Genomic DNA, 25,467 nt, shown 5'->3' with positions numbered 1-25,467 from the left:
AGAGAAGTGAGTGGTCTGAGTTGTGTTTCACCAGACTCACTCTGGCTGCTGTGTGGAAGAGTGACATAAGGGGCAGGGAGTGTGTAAGAGCAGCAGTGGGGAGCCCAGTTAGGAGGCATCACAGTGACCCAGGTAAAAGATGATGGAGCCTGGGCCAGAGCAGTAGCCATAGAGGGGGAGTTAAGTGTTCAAATTCTGAATCTGTGCTGGAGTCAATGCCAACAGATTAGATGTGCATGAAAGAGAAAATTCAATAATGGCTCCAGGCAGTTAGGTGGGTTTACTCCTCACACAAAGGCTAAAGTGATGGCAATAGCCACCACCATTTATTGAATGTCAGCTGTGTGCCAGGCTCCTTAGGTGTGTCAGGTGTGCACATTTATCTCTCTAAATATGCACAACACCCTGCAAGACCAGAATGCATATCCCCATTTCATAGATGAGAAAACTGAGGTTTTGAGAGCACAAGTCACATGAGTAATGTCTCAATGCTAGTATGTGGCTAAGTATGGGATTCGTACCCAGAGCTTTGACTCCAAAGCTTATGCTCATACTCTTTCACTATGCTGCAGCAAGGAAAATAAAACAGGCCTGAGTTGAGCCAAACGTAGGGGCAGAGAGGGATGCAAATTTCATGCCTAGGAGAGACACTTAGATCAGGACCTGGAGAACTTGGGTAAAGTCTGTTTTTTTACCTGGTATCTTCAGCAAACCTCAAGATGCCCTCCCTTAGAAAGATAAATACATGAAATCCTGCCAGGTTATTAAATAGGAGAAATAATTGTAACAATTTTAAGAGCTTCCATCGGATGGATGGCTGCTGTTCTATGCACTAAGCTCTAATGTGTGTTATATCATTTATCCTTGCACCAGCCTCATGAGGTTGGCTTATCACAGGTCAAAAACTGATTCTTCTAGAAGTAAAGTAAAGGTTCTTACACACCACTGCATATTAGAATTATCAGGGAATTTCTTAAGATTCCCAATATTGAAGCCCCACTCCAAGCCCATGAAAGCAAGATCCCTGGGGTGGGACCAGAACTGTTTAAAGCCCCCCAATTAATTTCAGTATGTCACCAAGGTTGAGAACTAGTGTGTTAAACAGCTTTTCCAAGGTCAGCCCTCCACTAAATAGCAAAATCAGAATTTAAACCCAAGTGTATCTGATTTCAGAGACCATGGTTGTAACATCTACCCAATACTGTCTCCGCATAGATGCTAGGAAGGAAAAAAAATTGAAAGTGAAAACTTTGGTGATCACAGAATGAAAACCCTTCTGTGTACAGCAGTAATTCTCAAACTTGGCTACACATTAAAATCACTTAAGCTTTAAAAATACTAATGTCTGAGTGTCACTTCTTAAGATTCTGATTCTGTTAGTCTAGGGTAGACCCGGGTATTAATACCTTTCCTTGTAGTTTCCCCAGGTGATTATAACATTCAGTCAGGATTAAGAGCCCCTGATTTAGAGGATGGAGAGGCTCAGGTGACTTCCATAAGGGTTATAATTCTTTTAAGCAGTGTCATTAGCACTAATATGATTTGCAGTAAAGTACTATCCTTATCCTTCCATACATTTACCTGCTCCTACACATTTTTAGGCTTTGGAGACTGGGATAGAGAGAAGGAAATTGTTGTTTGTTTGTTTTCTGTAAGTCCAAACTCATAGTCTAATCCAAATGTGCTTGGAAACAGGGCAACCTCCATAAGCATTGTTCCTCCCCACTGCCCTTCTTTATTATCCTGGACCCTGAATTCTGTCCTGTATACTAATTGCAGAGATCAGAAATGAAAGAGGCGACCCCATCTATAAAAGGCCAAATCCTTTTTCTCACTGCCCAGGAATATTGGATTAGGATGTGTTAGCTCAGCTCAGCCAATCATATATCCTCAGCACTTTGAATGGGGGATTGATGGTGCAAAGAGTCAAGGACAGTAGAAAGTTAGTTTGGCATCACCAGCTTTTTCCTCTCTAGAACTGATTTTGTCTGAGATTCTACCATTGTAGCCTTCCTTTGTTCCCATCTATTCTCCATGTCTTTTTCTCCACTCTTCATGGTAACTTTGAGGAAATTGTTAAAGTCCTTTTTCTTTGTCAATCGGCTCAAGGTGTTTCCTCTTTCTTGCTACGTGCAACTCCAGATGATAAGCCTCAGCACCGTGGAGAGCTCCCAGAGAGCACCGGAGCACCGGAGCACCGGTGTTGACGTTGGGGTCAATGGGACTTTCTAATCAAGCCTTTCCTGGAGGGGAAGTATGTGTCCTTGCCTTCATGAAATACTCATGAAGTAGAATGAATAAAACAAAGCCTGGGTCAAATGATTCTGTTCTCCTGGAGCAGCTTTCCTATTATAAGGTTGATTTCTTCATTTTGTTAGTCTCTTTTCTTTCTGCAGGCACTAAGCTGTCAAAGTCAGTGGCTGACTTTGGAGTTAAAATCCCTTGCCCCCCGTAGTGGGGAGGTAAAGTCCTTTTAGCTCTATAACATATCCCCAGACTCCATTTTCTTACTTGATAGAATTCAATAGCTAAGAGGTCTGGTAAATTGAGTTTCTAGGGGTCTAAACTTTATTGCGACTATTGGGGGAATTTATATGCTTTTGAGTAAGAGATTTTTAAGCCAATTTTGAAAATTTCTTTCTAGAGTTACTGCAATACATCTATGCTATTGATTTAGCAAGTGATGGTTCTTGGTTGCTCTCTGGAGTCACTTAAGTGTTTAAATTCTTCACTTTATTACTTCAACAGCATCACAAGCCCCACATGAGCTGGTGTGGAGGGCTGTTGGCCCCCTCAAGGCAAAGTCTTAGCAAAGATTTCAGTCTGCTCAGACACAGTGGAAAGGCACTGACTACAGACAGAATTGCAGATAGATTGCTTCTTTTCCTGATCTCCATCTGTCAGCATAATGTGCATCATGGCATTGTGTCTGACAGAGATTGGTACTTAGTAAATGCAGTGTATACAAATCGTAATGATCCCAATGAATGGCAGAGTCCACATCACTACTGTGTCTTGTTCTCAGGGAGCTCCTGAGAACTCAGCCATAAAAGAGTGTGTCTTAATGGTGGCTTTATAGGCAGTCAACCCTAAAGTCACTGAGCATCAACTTGGAGTCAAGTCCTGCCAAAAGCCGGGGCGGCTAACATGCATTTATGCTTGCTGACGCTAACCTCTTTTCTAAGTGCTTTACACTTACTTGTTCATATCACCTCTATGAAATGGGAGGAATTACCAACCTCATCTTGCAGATAGGAAAAATGAGGCAGAATTGGCCACCACCATCCAGCCAGTAACTAGAGAAGCCATGATTTCAACTCGGGAAGTCTGGAATGCCCACAGCATGTGTTCTGACACTCACTGTGTTCCACATAAAGAGCCATGGGTTATAGTCTTATTCTTATTCTTATTCTTATTCTTATATTCTAACCCCTAAGTTCCTCTCTCCCTCCTTCCCTCTCTCATCTCCTTCCTTCCCTCTTTTCTCCTTCATTCCACTTCTTCTTTCATTTCTTTTCTTTGTTGTTCTCTGAATGACATGCTTCTTGGAGGCCCAATATTTACAACAGAGCAGATTGGAGCTGCTCCCACTGGGGGGCAGGGCCGGTGTTAGGGACTGTCTCCAACCCCAGGGCCATCACTGTCTCACCCCCTTGGTGTATGAAGGATCAGGAGACCACACTGCATCATCATGAGGACATGCATCTTCCACCTCAGTCATGGCACTTCTATGACATACTTCCTCCTGAATACACACGTTCTGGAGGGAGCTGTTTTTCTAAGCCAGAGATGGCAAACTGAGAGCCAGCAGAGATGTTGTCTGAGCTACATCATGGCTAAAAGGTTCTTATATTTAAAAATCCACAGATTTTAGAGAAAAACCTAGATTCCCAAGTTCTCCAGAAAAAATATTTCCAGCACCACTGACCTGCCTTCCCGTAAGGCAGCCGTCAGCAGGAAGGAAGTAGGGATGATAAACAGGCACTAAAGAGCTCTCTCCACTCACCTCCTCAAAAGTATCAAGTTTCAAAATACAGTTTCACTCCCTTAAATTTAGATATAGCACACTATACATTTTTTAGAGATGAAGATGACAAAGCCTGTGTGGGGATGAAGGAGGGGTAGGAAGTGACATGAATGTGCAAAAGTTAACAAATAAGGGAGTTGATTCTGTCTCTTCCCAAAGGAATCCTTGTCTTGAGTCAGAATGTTTAATCCTGAAGTTCCCCGGGGACTCATTTCTCAGTCAGGTCAGCTTTGTCTGGCCTTTTCTCTCACACACATTAGAGGGATCCCTACGGACACAGAATAGTTTCTGCTCTTCATCTGAGGTCTCCAGCTCCCTGAGAAACTGATGTCAACGTTCTGAACAGTCACATGCCCGCGATGCACCAGAGAGCTTTCCCTAGTCACTCTGCACAGCTCTTGGAAAGCTGGAGTTTCCCTCCAATTTTGAAATTTTGAGGGTTTGTTTTGTTTTGTTTTCTATTTTGAAACCACGATTAAGTTAGTTGGCTCATAAGTGTGGGAGTCTGAGAGGGTTGCTGCAAAATGTTTCAAATGGGTTCCTGCTGAGTTATTCCTTTCTATCCTTGGTGGAAGATAAAACACATTTCCTGGCTGCAGAGGTACAAAAGAGTCTCTGCTCTGGCACTTTTGTAAAATGGGAGCCTTAATAACCACCTTGAGGTTTTTTGGGGTATTTGGAGTAATGTATGTATGGAACCTAGTCTGGTGCCTGGTACATAGTGTTTCATAAACAATAGCATGTTAATTTCATTCTTACCTTAACTTGTGCAAACACCTCAGGGAGGTAACCCCATTTTTCACAAAATTCATATAGCACAATGTCTTTCAAAGCCAGAAAGAAAAATACCCCTTCTCTTTTATCTTGTCCAGCATAATGCTATTCTTAATGCCCTTCTTTAGCATAATTGCCATAGAGGAGGACGCAGCTAGAGTATGAGACATTGCACTGGCCTCTTTTGCACACCAGTTTCTTCCCTGTACAATGGGAATGCCATTATTTCAATCTGCTAGATAATGCAACTGAGTCTTAGACAATGTGAGCTGTTGAGATGCTCATAAAAGAATTTTGTAAGAGAGAGAAGACCGGTGTATGTTGAATGCCCACTGCAAACTCTGCAGCATCATGCCATTTCAGGCATCCCTTTAGGACTAAGAGGAAACCATTGGATGGTTGGATTTTTGCCTCTTCCAGGAGTAAAGGAAGTGAATATTTTGCTGAGTAGAGTCAATCAAGTAGCCAAGCAGCTATTGGATATCTCCAATGGGCCCAACTGGTACCCAGCTCTGTTGTAGATAACTAGGTGCCAAGTCCAGGTGTTCTTGCTAAAAGAACAAGATGAAACCTCCTGAAATGAAAGAGAGTATGCGGCCCAGTGAGGAGAGAGGCTGGCGCAGAGTATACTGGAAGGATTTCCTGAATGTTCAGTTGAGCAGCCTCAGATCCTGGTGGGCCTTGGCTGTTGGACCAGGAACACACTTCTTAGTTTGGAGATGCTCCAGACTGCAGATGCCTCTCCATTGTTTTCCAAGACCAGTAGTTCACGCTTGAGATTTGCAGCCCATTTCTTGATGTTCCAGACCTTGGATTTATTTTTCCTCCTAGTGAGATCTCTAGTATCTCATAAATCATGATTCTCTGGGCCCCACTTTTCACCCAGAGAACTTAAGGAAGATTCACAGTCTCAGTGCTTTGGTTGGTGTAGTAACCTTCACATGACTTCTTGCCCCAGACATGGAGTGGGGCTAAGGGTGAAGGGTGGAGAATTAGCATTCTGGCTATTGAGCCAGCCCTAAAGTTTGAGTGGGTACATCTGTAACTTATTAACACCCCAGCAAAGGGAAGGGTTTCCCCATCACTCTTCACATTGGTACCAACACATGTTTGGGATGCAGTTCTTAAGTATAACTGGTGTTTCTTTCTTGACACACTATGAAAAATCTCCTTCAATTTGCCAGCAAACATGTAGCCTTCTGGGGATGCCAGCCTGAGATACTGCTCACTGTTGACCCCTTACAGCATCCTGAGCATGTGGGAGAGGGACACTGGGGGCACCTGAGGATGGCTATCAGGGCTCACCAGAACCTTGGCCCAACCTATAAACTCAGCTTTATGTCTGGAATGCCCTTCCTTCTTATTCTACTAGTTTCAGTTTTACTGACTCAACAGTTCTAGAAGTCCTGACCAACTTCCCCTTCTCTAGCCTCCTACAGCAGGTGCTGGCACACTTTTTTTGTGAAGGTCTAAATAGTAAATATTTTCAGTTTTGCAGGCTACGCATTGCTTGATGCAGTTATTCAGCCATGCTCTTGCAACACAAAAGCATCCATAGACAAAATGTAAACAAATGGGCAGGTCTGGGATTCAATAAAATGTTATTTACAAACACAGACAGCTGGCTGGGTTTGGTTCACAGGACACAGTTTGCTGTTTCCTGTCCTACAGAAACTCTTCTGGTGCCTTGGAATGGTGTATTTGACCTCCAGCTATCTTAGGGGAGGATGCTGTAAAGGCATCAAACTAAAACATAGGAGGGGCTACATTTCATGTTGACTCTGCACTAACTAGCTGCGTGGTTGAGGGCAAGCCGTTTTCCCTCCCTGGGCTTTTATTTCATCACCTAAAAAATGAAGAATTTGGACTGTCAGTAGCTCCCGAAGTTCACTGGGGCAAGCTTGTGGAAAATACATATATCTGGGCCCACCTCAAAGGTACGGTATTGGTCAGAATTCCTAAGTGCAGACAACAGCGTCTCTCTGGCTAAGCAGTCCAAAGCAGAGGAGTCTTTGTTAGAGGATATTAGGCAATTCAAAGATTCACTAGGAGAGGCATTGAGTTGAATTTATTTACTACACAGCCAGGGACAGGGCAGCCAGAGAAGACACAGGCAAGAAAAACATCCAACAGAGAACTCTTGGAGTAGGAACACCACTGCCAGCTGCTTGGTGTGATGATATGAGGGCCTGTATGCCAGGAGCACCCCACAGCTGCCCCAGAAATACCAGGACCACTGTGCCCACTAGGAAACCACAACTCCCTTCATAAACCACTTCTACATCTATGCCCCAGATGAGAGGGTCAGCCTGGTGGCAACTCTGCTTCAATCCAGCATCTACTGGCAAGGGAGCCTGAGGATGTCATCTATGCTGCAAGCCCCGACAGTGGAGGGAAATCAGCTAAGAGGGGGTTGAAGGTGATAGTGAGTGAGCGGCCCACAGCCTCTGCCACACCTTGAAATTAAACACACAGGGGGTTCATTTTGTTCAAAGGTCATCGAGTTCATACTGCAAGTATGACAAACTGGATTAACTCATTATCTGAAGAGGTGGTAAAACCCAATCCAAGGACATAATCAATACATGTACTGATTAATGCTCAATGTTTAAGACTCTGCCCAGATCCTTGATGTGTGGATGTTTCATTGTCCCAGCTGCCCAGTTCCTAACTTGTAGCTGGTTTGTGTCCCAGGTGCCCCACAAAACCCTGAGCTGTCCCTGAAGGGCATTTCCTTTGTCCTTATATTCTGGGTACAATTGCGGGGGAGGAGCAGAGAGAGAGAGAGAAGAATCCTTTGAAAAAAGTCAGCTTAAAGCCTTTTTCTCTTGCTCCTTTCCAGAAGCAGCAGTTTATTCAATGAGGTTGTGCAGATGAACTTTGAAATAGCCAGCTTCAGCAGCCTCTCGGGGACTCAGCCCATCACATGGCAGGTGGAATACCCACGGAAAGGGACCACAGACATCGCTGTGTCTGAGATCTTCATCAGTCAGAAGGACCTGGTGGGCATCGTGCCCTTAGCTATGGTAAGACTTGTATTCTCATGTGTGCTCCTGTGTTCAGCTGTCCGACTGCATTCTTAGTTCTTCCTTATCTTTCCTGGGATGTTTGCTGCCACTGTTTTATGGGACATTCACTCTAAGAGTTCCCCATCTTCCCCACCCTGGAAGTGATGCTATGTCATTAGCCTAGCCTTTCTCAACTTTCGTTATGCTCAACACCCTCGTGATATGTGCTTTATCCCCACACCAAATTTATTGTTACTAACTTACTTTTTCTTCATTCAGATTATTCCGGCTCTTTTTTCTGTCCTTTTTTTATAAGGAAACCTCAGGCTATTATGTGTATTAATCAGGATGAGCTACAATATGCAGAGGCCACAAACAACCCCAAAATCTCAGGGGCCTTACACAACAAAAATTTTCTTCTTACTTCTACATGGTTTAAGTGGTAGGGGGCTCTGTTCCACGCAGTCCTTCAGAGACCCAGACTGATGGAGGCATCTTGTAGCTGTAATAGGAATACATGGTCTTCTTGTTGCCAGAACCAAAGCACAGACAGTGGGAAGGTCTCAGCAATCTCTTCTATTGCAAAGGCCTAGAAGTGACATGTGACACTTCCATATACAGCCTGTTGGCCATCAAGGAGCCCTGTCGCCCCATCAAATTGCAAGGGGGCTGGGGAACATGGGGACAGAGGATGAGTTGGGTGAATACCACCATCTCTGCTCACTGCAGGAGAAAGCAAACCTACATCATCAATGCACACAGAACATAACTGTTAAAGCAAATACCATCTACCCAGACCCATGTTACTCACTTCCAGCTGGATGCTGTGGAGTTGGAATGAGAAAGAGAAAAAGAGAACAGTGAGAGGCCAGGACTGATGTCTCCTACCCACAATCTGCCATGCCCAGGCACTGTTCCCCAGGCCATGCCTATGTGCACACACAGTGTGAAGAGCTGCTGCTAGAAGATGCAAAGAGGATGGAGGTTCAGGGCACATGAAGAATATTTTGATGTGTGATTACAACTGTCTTTGCCAGAATGCTCCCTCACGGATAAAGCCTGGCAGAGGTATTCCAAAATTAATTCCTGGTCAGCTTAGGAATAAGCAGGCTTTATTGCCACAAGGTTGAAAAATATATCAACTAGAAATTTTAAGGTTGCATGTGACAAAAACCCCAGCCCAAATTGACTTAAGCACAAAAAAATTTTACTGGCTTATGGACTCATCCTGGCTTCATAGACACCTACCTGGGACTCAAACTCTCACCAGGATGCAGTTTGACCCTTGTCTCCTGTCTTCCCCTTAGTTTACTCATGATACCAACTAGGCAGTCAAGCTCCTGCCAAACAATTCAAGCATCAAGCCTAGGAAAAGCACCTGCCTCATTTCCAGGAACTCCTGCAAAGGTCTCATAGCCATCTGCTGGCTCTGGTTGGGTCATGTGGCCTATGCAAAACAATCTGTGGCAGGGGTGTAACACCTGAAGTTTGGGATGGACTAGAACAGACACTGTTGACGCACCCCCATGTTCCCTTGCCTACCACTCAGTACACTGCTGCCTGGCTTCCACCTAAAGCACAGCACATATTTGCCCGAGAGTTTTGTTTTGCTTCTAATGCTCTCTTTTCCACCTGCAAAGTAGGACAAAAGCATCGTGGAATTAATGTAGTGCCATCCAAGAAGTGCTCTCAATCAGTGACTCACTGGAGTTGGCACATAAATATCCCAGTTCCTCTGCCCCTCCTATGGGTTAACTCTGAAGTATGTGTCTATGCTGACTCCCTAAATTTCCACAGTGGTCTTAAACTCTAGTCACCCACAGTGGTCACTTGCTGACTAATGCACCATTTGCTGTGTGCTACCCACCTGTCTCACTGAAGATGCCTGAGTGAAATTCTTGTCTCACGGCATACTTTTTGGGAAACCCAAACTAAAACATGGGAGGTTTCCAAAAGGATATTTCAAGGTGATTTCACTAGAAAAGGTGTGAATGGACAATGAGCAGCAAACATAACAGATGGTCCCTCTTAATACCGGACAAGGAAGGAGATTTAAATGCCTCATCCAAGTAATGAAGCCACTCTATACAACAAGGATCAGCAGACTACTATCCTCGGGTCGAATACAGCCTATGCCTCATTTTGTAAGTAAAGTTTTATTGGAACACAGCCAAATCCATTTATTTATGAGTTGTCCACGCTGCAGAGAAAGAGCTGAGTAATTGTAACAGATACTGTATGGCCCTCAAAGCCTAAAATTTTTATTATCAGCCCTTTTCAGAAAAAAACTTACCAACCTCTGCTGTAGAAGAACTAAAAGAGAATTTCTCAACCCTGGCTGTACATCTGAATCATCTAGGAAGGCTTTAGAAATTATTGTTGTTACGGACGAGCTTGGAAAAAATCATGTTAAGTGAAATAAGCCAGGCACAGAGGGAAAAATATTGCATGTCCTCACTCATAAATGGGAGATATAAGAGAAAGAAGGAAAGACCACAATGGTGTATTGGACTTGCAGAGGGAGAGAACATACCTAGCATTGTGAGGTGTGGTGAGGGGGTAAGGAAAGGAGGTCAGGGAGTAATTGGGTGGGACACAGGAAATAACTGCAATCTGTGGTCTTGGGCATGCTGATAGTATTGATCTGTTCATCACATCTTGGGCACAGGTGGTGATGGTCAGCTTTGTACCCCATGAAATGCATAATCAGTTAAAAAGTTACTGTTGTTGGGACTCCAACCCTGGCAGATCACAGGAGGATTGCCAGAGGTGGATGCTGAGCACCCGTTATTTGTAGAAGCTCCCCAACTGGTTCAGTGTGCAGCCAGGTTTGGAAGCTCCTGAGCTAAAAGGATGGTCAGTTTTGCCACCTTTCTGCCTTCTTGGCTCCTTGCTGGTCCCCACCCCATGCCTAAGATGGACACCTATCTTCTCATCTCCTCTTTTCCAAGGGTGGTGGGAATCATTCAGCACTGGGCTCTCCAAGGCTGTCAGTGGGCTGCAAGGTCAACCTGAAATGTACAAAGTAGATGAATCCCACTGGAACTGAGTAGCACAGTGCTCTCTACCCAACTTGCGATGTGGTTACTCTATATTACTATCAGTGATCTGCACTGATGAGAACTTGTAAGCAAACATGCTACTTGCCTGAATGACATTATGGGTTATAGAGTAAAGATGAGTCAGGATTCTCTAGAGTATGAAGGCTACAAACCATTGATTAGATGCATATTCTCATTTAGGAGATCTGGGTTGGGTAGTTTTAAGAGCTTCTAAATTATGCCAGTGCAGCTGCATAACTGCCAACCACACTGTGATTGCCAAGGATCCCGGGTGCGAATGATATCATCTCTTTCTTTTTTCTTTCTTTTAGAAGTCTCTTTCTTTCTCGCTCTAAGTCCCCCTTTGTTAGAGTCACGAGGTGGCCCCAGGCAGTGCCATACTGGTATCTTCACAGTATCATGTCCAGCAACAGAGTAAAAGCCTTGTTGCCAATCACTCAAATACACCCCTGGGAATGGCTTTGATTAAAATTGATTGCAACTGACTGGTTAGCTCACTTCATTAGGGCACAGTATTGATAACACCACAGTCAAGAGTTCAGATCCTTGTACCAGCCAGCCACAAAATAACTAACTAAATAAATAAATAAATATTAAAATAATAAAATAAAGCTGATTGGCTTGGCTTGGGTCATGTGCGCAATCTGAAGCCCATCACTGAAGTCAAAAGGATATGTGGCTCTGCTTGGCCAGACCTAGGGAACAGGTCTGGGAACAGGTGTGGAATCAGACTGAGGGCCACTGAAGTGCATCATGGGAAAATCTGGCTTTCATGGAAAAAAGGAAGAATGGACACTGGTCAGACAAAAACAGCAGATGCCCACCCCAGAAGGAATCATCTCCTGCAAGGACTTGTAAACAATTTGAGGTAGAGAATGATGCTTTTTGCCTTTTCATGTCCTGGAACAGGGATCAGCAAACTATAGCCCATGAGCCGCATCCAATCTGCCTCCTGTTTTTGTACACCACACAGCTAAGAATGGTTTTAACATTTTTGAATGTCTACATTTTAAATGGTTATGTATAGCTATTTAATGCTCAGTTTTGCTCCTTGGCTGGAAAACAGTAAAATATTTACTACGTGGTCCCTTTAGAGAGAAAGTTTGTCCTACAGCACACATCAACATCAGTTCTAGGGTATAAGTTCCCATCCTACCTATTTCAAATGGATAAAGCATTCAAATACATTAAAAAAGTAAAACCGTTATAAGGATATGAGATATTATTATGGCCCATTTTCAAAGGAACACTGAGAGTCCTTGAAGCAATATGTTATTATTATTATGGCTATTGTGTTTTTGTAATGCCTTTAAGGTAAAATGAAAAGACTGCTAATGTTTGTACCCAGAATCCTTTTGTTTGCAAGGAAATGCAAGTGAATTCAAACTGGCTTCATCCAAAGGTCATTGATTGACAAGCATTTCTGGCATAGAGCTCCGGGCTCTGAATGCTGGATTTAGGAGCTCATGTGATATCATCATTTTGCACTTCCTGGAATATACAACTTGACCTCAACTATGCAAAGCAACATGGAAAATTAGGAGCTATATTAATGGGTACACAATAAATGAGGCGGTTTGGAGGAACTTCTATTCTCCTATTTTCTGTATTGTCAAAGCTTTTTTTTTTTTTTAGAATAAGCTTTAGTACCTTTATACCAACAAAATATAAGGTTTTATTGGATGCAACTAGAAAACAAAACTGCAGCTTGACTAGAAGATGAGAAATTTTTTTAAAAAAATACTGAACAAGAAGTAAATACTTATGTTTCCTGTTAGCAGCCAGTGAGACAGCTGGTTTGGTCTTTTAAAAAAATTAAGCAAATCTCCCAAATTGTTGCTCATTTTAAAGAAAGCAGACTTCAGGGAGGTAAAAGAGGGGATTACAGGATGGGACATTCACCTCGTTTGGGAAGTTCTCGCCTTAAAATCAGGCCTTTTTGAGACCCTTCCCAAACCCAAGGAGAAAGCTGTAGAGAAAACCCTCATGTCCCATTCAGCAGTAATGAGATGGGAGGGGCAGGGAAAGTGCTCTCAACTATTCCCCAAGCGACCAGTGCAGGCAAACGCCACCTGAATCACACTGCCTGCCCCAGCACTGTTGCATTTGAAGAACACTGACCCACAAAGCCACCTTTTGCTGTCTCCTCCAGGCTTGTTCAGCAATGTGATTCTTACATTGCACAGAATCAGGAGAGCTCCGGGTTTCAGATCTATGGGCTTCATGCCTGCATCTCCCTCTCCTGCAGTCTCTAGTCCCCACTGTGTGCTCTCACTGTGCCCGCATCAGGCTTGGGGCGGCCCAGAGGGCCGAGTCTGACTGCCAGGACCCACGGCAGCACAGACCACAAGACAAATGAGCATATGGGGATGACAGAAATGTTTTGGGAGTTCAGTTCTTCTTCAGTATAAAAAAAGGTATCCACATCACAAGTTGAGATCACGTGCTTAAGGGCTGACGCAGACCTTGGTGTGGCTGATTCTGCATGTCAGTGATGGGGCACAGAGTAAAGGAGCAGCAGAATCCATTTGACCTCACTCTGAACTCTTTGGGTGTGCCAGGCACTACGAGTATTCACTGTAGATGCTGAAAAGTCAGCAGTAAACAGACAATTCTCACCTTCTGAAGCCTGCACCCCAGTGAGGCCACAGACCACAAACAGGTTGATGTTTCATAACATAAGACAGGCAGTAATCAGATGCTGCTGGTAGACAATAAATGAAGGCAAGGGGATGGAGTGTAACTGGTTTCTAGCTCTGTTAATGCCCTGATGTTTTACAGTTTATTTAAAAATTGAAAAACCCTAAATTTTAGTCTAGAGAAAGCAGTAACTCCTAATTTTGGCAGGTGTAGGAAGAGGTCCTTTGCCCCAGGACTAATATATTTAGTCCTAGATTGAATTTCCTGGGAGATGGGTGAGGAGATTTACCCAAATTTTGAAGCATTTCAAATGATTATCATTTTTCCGCTTTGCAATCTTAATGTGAAATCATTTTCCTTGACTCCTGCAGCATAATGGTAACTTAGGTTTTGTCTTTTTTGGTTTTTTTTTTTTTTCCTTATAGAAAGCTTTCAAAATTCCTAGAACATGTCCCTATTTCTCTGCATAAAATCAAATTAAAAATAAAGTGGCAATCAGTAATCAGGTTGTTTAAAGGAGAGATTGCTACTTGTTTTTGCATCTGCCAAGTGATGATCTTAATCTTCATCTCTCCAGGGTGTCATGGAGATTCATTAGGGTTTGAGAGATCCTCGGAGCTCCTGGGCGAAGTGTGCAGCAAAAACAGGTTATCAGAAAAGAGACAGCAGCAAGAGCCTCTGCTGTGATTCCGTCTGCCCCTCCAAACCCTCCCTCTGCCCTGGGCCCTGAAGTCTACCTCTGTGAACTGCAGCCCCCAGGCTCACTTGCCCTCTGGCTTCTGGAGGGCTTTAGTCAGTGAGAGTCATCAGAGGTAATCGTAGAAAATGGGTTGAATTCTGTCCCCCCCAAGAAAATATATTGAAGTCTAACTCCCAGTGCCCTGGAAAGTGACCTGATTTGGAAGTAGAGTCTTTCCAGGTGTAATGAAGTTGAGATGAGATCACGCTGGATTGTGGGGGGGAGGTGCCTAAATCCAGTGGTTATTGTCCTTACAAGGGGACAGGAATTTGGACATGGAGGAGATACAGGAAGAAGGCCATGTGTTGTGTGAGGTCAGTGGCAGAGATTGGAGTGATAACATCTACAAGCCATGGAAAGCAGAGATTGCCAGCAAACGTCAGTACCTAGGAGGCAGGCAACGGGGAGCTCTCCTCTCGAGCCTTCAGAGGGAACATGGTGCTGCTGACACCTCAGTTCTGGACTTTTAGCCTGCAGAGCAATGAGAGACTAAATGGCTGTTGTTTCAGCCACCAAACTCGTGGTATTTTGTTACTGCAGCCCTGGGACACTATCTGGGAGGTGGGAGGGGACCAAGAGAAGAATCTCCACCAAACTAGAAAGGTATCTCAAGACCAAACAGCAAGATAGGCCATTCCATCTAGTAAAGCAAAGAATTTGATTATGGGTAATTTCTTATGAAAGAATTTTATCACCCCAACTTGCATACAGGGGGCTGTGTCAGGCAAAGGACAACCCAAAGGCACATGCCAGGCTTCTGTCTGCACTATCTCCTGGCTGAGCTCAGGTTTATATGGCCAGTTTGTCAACAAGTTTAATGTAACTAGCTCCAAATGTTGATGCAGGTTCTGGCTTATCACCACAACAGTACTTAATCATTCCTTCTTCACAATCAGCAGGTTTTTTCCTATCAGTTGTTCTAACTACCTTAACCCTAGTTACTGTGTAACTTTATGGGCAAAGCTCTCGCAAGGACAAAGCAAGCAGTAAGGGCCTACGATGGGGTTAGCTGTGCTCAAGTCCCACAGACACTCATGCATCCCTGTCCCTTCTGCCTTGCTGTGTGTGGCAGGGATGTGGTCCTCTCTGCCAGGAGCTCCATTCCTGCTGGGGAGTGTGTTTTCTGTGGTTCTCCTTTCTCTGGGCTCCAGTAACTCTACTGCCCTCCCTGCCCCTAAGCCTTAGGGTAGAAACGGCTCCCAGCTGGACTACTGTCTGGGTGCTGTACTAACTCTGATTTTGCACACAGCACTGTCAATAGTTCCCTCCAATTAAACCGCTTTGTGCAGCTGAGTGATACCTCAGGGGTAAATGATCTAGGCTCCCTCTAGATTCTCCTTCTCAGAGAACACGCCAAGATTACCCTCAGAAATGGGCATAATCAAGAAGCGTTTCCAGGGTTGTCTTTTTTCCCCTTTTCACAGACAACCAAAATGGAATCAAGAGGCTAAGAGATTTTATTGGAGTATCTTGACCCCGTGGTTGGATTTTTCTACCCAATGGCATTTGTGGTAATTTTCCTGTATCCTTTGCCTCTGTTAAATTAAGCAACTCATGCGTGGGGAATGGAACATTCATTATCAGGCCTGTGACATTGCAGAGCTGCTACTGGAGTTGCATGTCAATCTGCAAGTGATGGATGGCTTAACTCTGCTTTGGGGTCCTTAGGGAAGCATGTTGGCAATATCTTCTGTGTTCAGGAAAAGTAAAGGCAGGCATGTCAAAGAACTCAAAGAAGATCTCCTTTGACAGGGATTGGAGAATATTGTTTTTAAAGAGACAATGGAAAAATAATGTTTTATTGCTTTTCAAAAACAACCTACCCTGATCTCCCCTCTCCTATTGCAACTTGAAAATGTTTCATTTGTAACTCTCCAAGAGTATTTTAAGGATGACTTTGGTGCTCTAGGGCAACTGAAAAATGTTTGCTCGGTTGAAAAATAACTATATGGGCAGAATAAGTATTTCCTTGTCACAGCCAGAGATTTACTTTGGAATTAAACTTAAAAATATGCCTACCCTCCAACTAACTGGCTCAGCTTTTTGCCTAAAAAAGCAAATCTGTTTTGAATGGGTCGTAATATTTGCAGGGTTACTGATTAATTATCCAATGAATGATACCTTACCCATTGCCTGCCCCAAAGTCAGTGCTATAAAAATATGAGTAATTATTATTGTCACTCATGTTATTACCATCATTATCTGAATGTTGGGTTCCCCATCAGTAAAAAGAAAGGGTGGGGCTGAGTGATGGTGCCAGTGTTTTCCAAGTTTACACTTTCCATGATGTTACCTCCTTTGCTTAGAAAGCAAAAATTGTTCTGCATTTTAAATAGTATAGAACTTCATTGGAGATGATGGAGAAATGGAGATGGAGAATATATGGATAAGCAGAAAATAAAATAAAGTAAAATAAATAAAATAATTTGTCATCCCAACATGAAGAGAGTGATGCTGGCGGGAGGACTCACTTCAGGACAATATTCTCTTCTTCACCTTCCAGGGCAGTTGGAGTCCATGTAATATAAGAGGGGAGCCTGGAAGAGAAACCCCATACTGAAGTGTTGATTAACTTCTAGCCTTCCTCGCTTTGCACTGAGTCCGCAAACCACTGGATTCTGTCGTTCACTTACTATTTTTCTCTAAATAGTGAATAGTGTAGAGATTGAGAGCTCAACTCCAGCCTATGTTGGTGTGAATCCCAGCTCTTCCTTTTAATGGCTATGTGACCTTGGACAAGTGACTTGACCTCTCTGTGCCTCCGTTTTCTCATCTGTAAAATGGAAATACAAATAATATCAGACTTCTGAGACGATTCTGAGAACTAAATGTACTCAGAAATCCTAGTCTGGCACTTAGTAAACCTTCAAGAAATGCTAGCTGTTCCTTATTTAAGTGAGCTTCATGTTAAACTTCTATTTATATTTAAAAGGAAATGGTACTTCACTGGTATGAAAGCAGTAGTTTCTAAATTGCCTTACAATAAATATATGACTGTTGCTATAGCAATGCACATCCATGAGCCAGTTAGGATCATCTTGGGAGGGAGAGGTACCGCACTCTGGGAAATCTGTCTGCCACTCCCTGTGAACCCAATGCCACACTCAAATGCAAGTGACCTCTTCCATGATGAGCTGTCTTGCCCTCCCACTGGAATGTAAGAAAAACAGCCCTACGAGTGAGTAGCAAAGCGGGTGGGAAGTGACACTACACTTGTGCCTGCAGAGGACCATGAACTAAAAATGTCACAGAATCTCTGCAGGAATCCCGAGCCAGAGAAGCAGCTGAGAGACTTCAGGCAAGTCCTGAACTTGAATAGGAAGATTTACACCTTCATCTTCACAACCTCTAACTGAAACAGTGTTTCCTCCCTGTCTTAGTCTGTTTGGGCCGCTCTAACCAAGTACCATAAATGGGGTGACTTATAAACAACAGAAATTTATTGCTCACTCTTCTGGAGGCTGGAAGTCCAAGATCAAGGTTCAGTGTCTAGTGAGAGGGTGCCCTGGCTCCCAGATGGCGCCTTCTTGCTGTTTCCTTATGTGGTGGAAGGAGCACGGCAGCTCTCTGAGGACTCTTTTATTAAAGCACTAATCCCATTCCTGAGAGCTCCACCCTCATGGCCTCATCACCTTCCAAAGGCTGCATCTCATAATACCATCACCTTGGCTGCTCTCTGATCCACCTCTTTCCCTGTCCCCTCCCCCTGCATCCCTGTTCCAGGACCTTTGCACCTGCTATTTCCTGTGCCCCAGAACATCATCCCCCATTGCAATGCTATTCAGGTCTCTGCTTACATTTTCTCAGGCTGACCCCAGTCACCTTATTTAGAATAAGAGCCCAGTCACTATTTATATCCTGATGGGCTTGATTTCCTCTCACAGAACAACAGAAATTGCATGTTTATTTACACATTTGTTACCCGAATTTCCCCATTGGGATGCCAGCTCCACGAGGGCAGAGCTCACGCTATCAGTAGCATCTACAGTGCCTGGTACACAGTAGAAGCTGTTGAATGAATGAATGGATGAATGACACACCATACCTGTCTTTCCCACCTGAGTATAAGCTCCTGGAGGTGAGAGACTACTGTCCTTTCCATCATTTGATCACCAGCTCCTAAAAAAATGGACATTGCCTCCTAAATATTGTTGCCTAAATCAACGCAGCCTAAGGAAGAAGTGTTATTCTTGCTGTTTGACATATGAGTATGCTATCAACATTAAAATGATCAGCCTTTATTCCACAGCTCCATAATTATGTCATTATTTGAAAAATGTTAGAACATTGATTGATGAATGAATTTTATAATTCATTTTATGTAATTGTCACACAGAGGGAAAGGAAAAATTTTGGAGGGAAATATGGGGAATATGTGTCTGTGTGGATGTAATGGATACTCTGGACTCATTTCAATCCTCTTTATAAATACTATGTGTGTTTAAACCTTTTTCACAGCATTTTCCGTTCATTTTTCAAATGAGAATAGAGTTCAAGTGGTACAAAGGGCCCTTCATTCAGCTTCTGTTCGTTAGTCTTAAGAATTAAAAAGTGCAATTCCACCTGTATGAAGTATTTTAAAAAGTCAAATTCATAGAACCAAAGAGTGGAATGGTAGCTGCCTTTGGCTGGGGGAGGGGAAACGGGGAGCTGTTGATGAAAGGGCATAAACTTACAGTCAGGCGAGATGAATAAATTTTAGAGATATGCTGCACAACACTGTACCTATAGTCAGCAATAATGTGCACTGAAATTTTTTTAAGAGGGTAGATCTCATGTTAAGTGTTCTTACCACAATGTAATAAAATTTTTAGAAAATAATTAAAATTCAGTGGTCCTCAAACTTAAACATAGTCAGCATCACCTGGAGGGCTTGTTAAAACAAGGATGACCAGCCCCGCCCCAGAGTGTGCCATTCGGTAGGGGGCCCAAGAATTTGCATCCCTAACAAGTTCCAGGTGATGCTGGTGCTGCTGGTCCAGGGACTTCACTTTGTGAACCACTATCCTGGATCAGAATGTCTGGAATTACTGGAAGGGGGTGAATGGCAGATACAGGAGGGGAGGAGATTCCTGGCCACATCCCTAAGCAATTAAATAAAATCCATGTTATTACGGTCGGGGCCTATATTTAAACACTGTTCAGTTGGTTCAAGTGCACGTCCGGGATCAGGAACTGCTGCCCCATAACTTCTGATGGCTTGCCCCCTCTCTTCTTCCAGGTGTCTGCTCAAATATTTCCTCCTCACTGAGGCCCCTTGACTGTCCTGTCTAAAACACCAGCCTCAGACCCCTCCCTCCCATTCCCTGCTTGACTCTTTCCTTGCAGCCCCACCACTACTAGATGTAGTGATAGGTCTCTATTTGTTGACCAGTCAGTTGTCCATCTCCCCTCTGGGTGGTCACCTTTATGCTGGCAGGAACGTGGGATGTGTCCCCAACTTCTAGAATGGTGCTCAGCCACTAGTTGATGGTCAACAAAACTATGTGGAATGAATAAGTTGGAATAATGTCTATGCCTTTTACATATTTCCAAACCTTCTATGTCAGTTATCATCTGGGAAGGGATGATTCATATTCAGAAACTTATAAAGTGGTATTATCTCGTGGAACTGTCTGCAATGATGTTCTGTATCTGCACTGTACAATACGGGAACCACGAGCTACATGTCAATGAGCACTTAAAATTGGCTAGAACAACAGAGGAATTGAATTTTTAATTGTATCTAATTTTAATTGATTTTAAGTAGCAGCAGGTGACTAGTGGCTACTTTGTGGGACAGAGCAATGATGTAGAGTGTTTATGGTGATGAAGGTGCCTGAGTAGGAATGAAGGTCAAGATTGTGCCCCAGTCCTGCTGTTAAGTCAAAACTCTCTCTCTTCATCATTCTTTATCTGTTCATCACTTAGTGTAGTTCGTATGGGATCTTCCAGTGATGAGACTACATTTTTTTTTTCAGATTGTGTGTGATCTGGTACATTAAACTCAAAAAATGAAATAACACATAATGAAAGTTCTTTGAATTTATTGTGTTTTATCAGCACAGTTTTGGAGCAGGTGGCAAGAACTGAACTCCACTGTCTAAATCCAAGTGGAGAATTAGTTAGATTATCCATATAGCTTCAGGCACAGTAGGATCCAGGTGCTCACCAGCATCTTCAGCCATTTGTCTCTTTTTTTCAGCTTGACTTTTCTGTCTGCAGATTTCCTTCTTAGACTTGGTTGCCCAAAAGGAGCTCTTGTCTTGCATCCAAGCTATTTATCATCTCTAGTAAAAAGTCAGCCTCTTCACCAAGAGCCCCAGCAAAAGTCCCAGGACTTTTAATTAGTCCGGTGTGTGTTGTTGCCCCGTTTCTGAAGCAACCACGCTGATTATGACTGGCCAAGCACGGTGTGCGTGCCCTCCTCCAGAATGCTGCAGTTCCAACAGGAGCCACAGAGAATGGACAGGAAGGGGAATGTACCGTAGGGGGTTTGGCAGACAAACCCCACAGATGCCCATTACCCCTAGCTTTACAGGCACCCCAGCAGGGATCTGTTTGCTTCTGCCTTGGTTTGTTATTTACTGTTCTCCATGGAATAAGAAATCAGGGTCAGGATGCACCTCAACCTACGAGAGGCATCCTGGCTCTCCCAGCTTCAGACACTCATCTCTCGAGCTAAATTCTGACTACCACAGCTATTTTTTGCCAGGTTTCTGAATGCACAAAAGGGGGTGATGGGTGGCCAGAGGCTGACAGCATAGACCATGATATCCAAATTTCTGGCTTCAAATCCCAGCTCCACTATTTCTTGAGCTGTGTGATCATGGGCAAGTCACTTACTCCCTCTGTGCCTAAGTTTCCTCATCTGTAAAACAGAGATAATGATAGTCCCAACCTTGCAGTGTTACAATGAGGATTAATTCAGTCAATCTATGTAAAGCACTTAGAATAGTATCTGGCACATTCTAAATGCTATGTAAAAATATTGGCCATTATTATTTATTAGCAGCAGTAACAGTAGTATTAATTAGCTCTTCCTCCACGTTCATAGGGAACTGATTTGTTGGTCGTAAAGGAGCAAATTCCTGTTGTTTCTTGATGTATGCAGACTTTATTAATGTTCTTTTTCTCTTCAAATATGTACTCCAAGTTTATTAATATTATGCAAGTTTTTGCACCAACACACCTGGCAGAATTGCTCCCTAAAATTACCTGGTGAGTAGAGGAACAGGAGTACTTTTTCCCGTCAAGAGTAAGAAAATGAGCAGATAACAGAGTGGGAGGACACTCCAACCTCTGAAAGATCTAGAGGAAGGTGAACTGCACTTTTCTGTGCACCTCAGGCACGTGTGCAGGATCGATAAGATAACTAAACAAGGACAGTCTCCTCTGTATTTAGCCATGTTGTATTTTGTTTGTTTTCCTTGACCTCAGATCTTTATGGGATACATCTCCCTAAATTCTGCATTGCCTAGTTCAGTAGTTTTCAGGGTGAGGTATGGAAATCCTTGAGGGTCCATCCCCAACCAAGACCCTTTCAAGGAGCCTGTAAGATCAAAACTATTCTTACAATAATGCTACAGTAGTTACCTATTGATCCATGACAATTTGCCCTAATATACAGTGGTTTAAAATATCAATAAAGGACCAGGAATGCAGGAGCTGATCTGCTAGGTGGATCTGTCTTGGGGTCCTTCATAAGTTGCAGTCAAGATATTAGCTGGAGCTGCAGCCTCATCTGAAAGCTTGAGTGGGGATGGAAGACCCCCTTCCAAGGAGGCACACTCACATGACTGGCAAGTTAATTCCTCTCTAGAGGGCTGCTTGGGTGGCCTCATCACATGGTGGCCAGTTCCCCCACAGAAACCAAGGCTGCAAAGCCATTATTCTAGTCCATTTCTGTAGCTTAAAACAGAATCCTGAAATTGATAATGCATAAAGAAAAGAGGTTTAATTCTTACTGTTTTGGAGGCTAGGAAGTCCAAGGTCCAGGGAACACATCCAGTGAAGGCCTTCCTCTTGGTGGAAACTCTCTACAGGGTCACATGGTAACCAGAGTGTCACATGTGAGAATGGGTTGAGCAAGAGAGAGCTAACCTGCTCTCTCTCCTTATAAAGCCATGACCATTACTCCATGAATGGATCAATTCATTCACAAGGGCTCAATCCTCACAATCTAATCACCTCTTAAAGACCCAACCTTTCAAACACCGTAATCGAATTTTCCATTCTCTTAGCACTGCTGCAATGGAGATCAAGTTTCCAATACATGAACTTTTGTGGGACACATTTAACCCATAGCCTCAAGGGTCACTCACTATCAGTTCAGCCATATTCTAGTGGTTCTATCAACCAGCTCTAATTCAATGTGGGAGGGGATTACTCAAGAGCTTGACTACCAAGAGGCAAGGATCATTGGGGCCTCTTAGAAACTGACTTCCCCAAATGCTATAATGTTATTTGCCTCTTTCCTTCACATTCTCTCACAAATGTACAGACATATAGGATGATGTCATCAGTCTGACCACTAATGCAATGTGTAATTGTGTAATTTTGAGTTTCAAAACTTCCCAGTTTTAATTTCTAATAAGCAAAAGTTCCTTAGGGTCCTCAATAATTTCTAAGACTGTAAAGGGATTCTGAGATCAAAAAGTTTGAGAAACCCTCATTTAGTGGAGAGGTAATAAAAAGAAATACATAGGGAGATTATCACTCAGAAATCTCATCTTCCTTACCAAATAGTTCTTTACAAATACGTGAGTCAACTATGAGTGAGAATTTTATGTATTTATTTAACTTCTCATCTTGAATCCTGTTTATCAGGGAATCTATTACTTATTCCTTTATGCCACATACCCCTCACACGCAAAAAGAAATTTGTGATTAATTATTAATATCCTCAAGGTAACAGGGTAACAGATAAGAGCAGATGTCAAACTAACTGCAGTAGTAGCCTCATGTACAGAATTGCCTATCAATTCACTCATTTAACTAACATTTATTTGATGTCTACAATGTGCCAGGCAAATGTTCTAAAAGTGAACAAGATAATCATGGTTCCTGCTTGCATGCTACATGAATCAGCATGTCTTTCATTAATGAAATTGAAAAGTAAGGAGGTCGGGCTTGACTTAGAAACCAGTGGTTGTTTTGTCTTAGAAGAGACTGCTTTGTAAGTATTTGGGTGCTTCTCTTTCTAATTCAATATATCCCAAGGGAAGGGTCACACTACTGGCCCAAGCAGTCTTCATGCAAATTAGAAATAGGTGCTTTCCATATGATACCTGACTTCTCGGGATCAGAAAATATACAGTGTCTGCTATGTGAGTGACACCTCCTTAGATGCAGAGCTCTTGTGCAGTTCAAAGCCTGACCAACTGTTCTTGGCAGCCCCACCTGATCTTATCTGCAAACCAAGTAAAACCCACTCTCCTTAGTTACAGAGGAATAGATAACTTCGATCTATTGTTCATTTCTTTATTAGTTTTTCTTTCACCCTCATTTTAGATTTCAGCCCCAAACCAAAGAGTTTAATTTCGGCTTTGCCTGTGCCAGAGCCTGAAGTGACTGTCACTAGTGGCTTCAGATCTGCGGTCCTCCTTTTATTTCCTTTCCTTCTCAAGGGGCCTTGAAAAGTGGGATTTATTAGAAAATGAGTATATGAGCAGTATATCATTCCTTTTCCTAATATTACTGTCAGGCAGTCATAGGGCAGAAGCAGTCCTCATTCTTACTAATACGTGCTGGGCTGGGGTGGGTGTACATATCATGCACAAAAAGGAAAGTGATTGAGTTACTCCGAGCAAGGATTTTAAAGCACTTGCTGTAATCAGATCTAACATTCACTTTTAAATGTATTGCAGGTATTATCTCAGATACACGCTTGCATGATGTTAAGAGATTCTAAACAACAGCTTCTTAAGATACCACATTGTACTCTGTAATGGGAGAGAGAAAAAAGTTTTCAGAAGGCTTACAGAATCCCCACTGTGCTCAAGTGCAGAAATCACCAGAGCCAAAGTCCCTGCATACTAAAACTTCTTGCAAGTAAAAATGAAAGGGAATTGTTAATGGAATTTCATTTTCAAGAACCTTAGGTGGGTGCAGATTTGAATGAGAATTAATCTTGGTGTTTTGCTTTATAAATTAATATGAGAACAGCTAGATGAAATGAGATTTTTTTTTTTTTTTTTGGCTTCCATCTGGATTTTGTCATGGAGTTTAAAAAGGTTAAAATCAGCACATTCATTTATTTTATTGAAAAGTGTTCTTTTTGCCTTCCAAACACACCTATAGGAGAGTTCCGTTTTCCCTTTGAGGGGCCACCTGTCACCAGGTTGCACATGAGCCCAGAAACAGACCTCCATTAACTAAAAGCAACCTACGGCACAGTTGTAACCTCTCAGGGTTGCAGCAGAATGTTATAAGAGCACCCGGCAACTTGCAATTCTATTTTTGAGTCTAGGGAACTTTGGAGGAGCCAGGGCTCACTGGGTGGGTGCGACTGACACAGTGTACAATCTCAACATGCAACTTCCTTACCCCAAAACCCTCCTCCAAGTAGAGTTTCCTCTTGCCCATTAATTGTGGCAAAGGTGCAAAGCTGAGGACAGAAGCTCTACATGCCACTCTTTGTCATTCAAAGAGCCCCAGAAGGTGGGTCCAGCCACCTCCCATTGCCCCCCAGTCAGCTCCCCTCACTGTCCTCCGCATCTCAGCTTCATTCCCCAGGGAGGCGGGAGGCTTTGCCATTTCTGCTAAGCTCTAGGGGGATGCCAAAAATTCCTCTCATCCATCTTTTTTAAAAAACACCTTTGTTGAGGTGTAATTGGTGTACCAAAAAATGCACATTTAATATATGCAATTTGGTGAGTTTGGAGATAATGTACACTCCTGTAAAACCATCATCACAATCCAGGAAATAAGCATACTGATCAGCTCCCAAGGTTTCCTTATGTCCCTTTGTGGGTTTTGTTTTGTTTTGGTATTAAGAGCACTTAACATGAGATCTACCCTATTAACATTTTTACCTGCCCAATACACTATTATCCATAGAGAGAACGCCATACAGCAGATCCCTGGAACTTCTTCATCTTGCATAATTGAAACTTTATGCCCCTTCAGCAACACCACTCTCCTCCCCTCTCTCCCAGCTCCTGACAATCACTATTCTACTCTCTGCTTCTAAGAGTTTGACTATTTTAGATACCTCATCTAAGCAGAATCATGCAA

General features: G+C 43.1%; 1 protein-coding gene across 1 annotated transcript in view; it reads left to right on the top strand.

The window, feature by feature from the left end:
- The window catches only part of TMEM132C (transmembrane protein 132C), a 244,611-nt gene that overhangs the window by 158,907 nt on the left and 60,237 nt on the right, over nt 1-25,467 (top strand). The window contains exon 4 of the mRNA XM_063087724.1: nt 7,644-7,827. Within this exon, the coding sequence (XP_062943794.1) occupies nt 7,644-7,827 (184 nt within the window). The remainder of the gene's footprint in view (nt 1-7,643; nt 7,828-25,467) is intronic.

Source organism: Cynocephalus volans, chromosome 2, assembly GCF_027409185.1.
Source record: "Cynocephalus volans isolate mCynVol1 chromosome 2, mCynVol1.pri, whole genome shotgun sequence".
NCBI classification, from domain to species: domain Eukaryota; kingdom Metazoa; phylum Chordata; class Mammalia; order Dermoptera; family Cynocephalidae; genus Cynocephalus; species Cynocephalus volans.
This window is presented reverse-complemented; position numbering and strand designations above follow the sequence as displayed.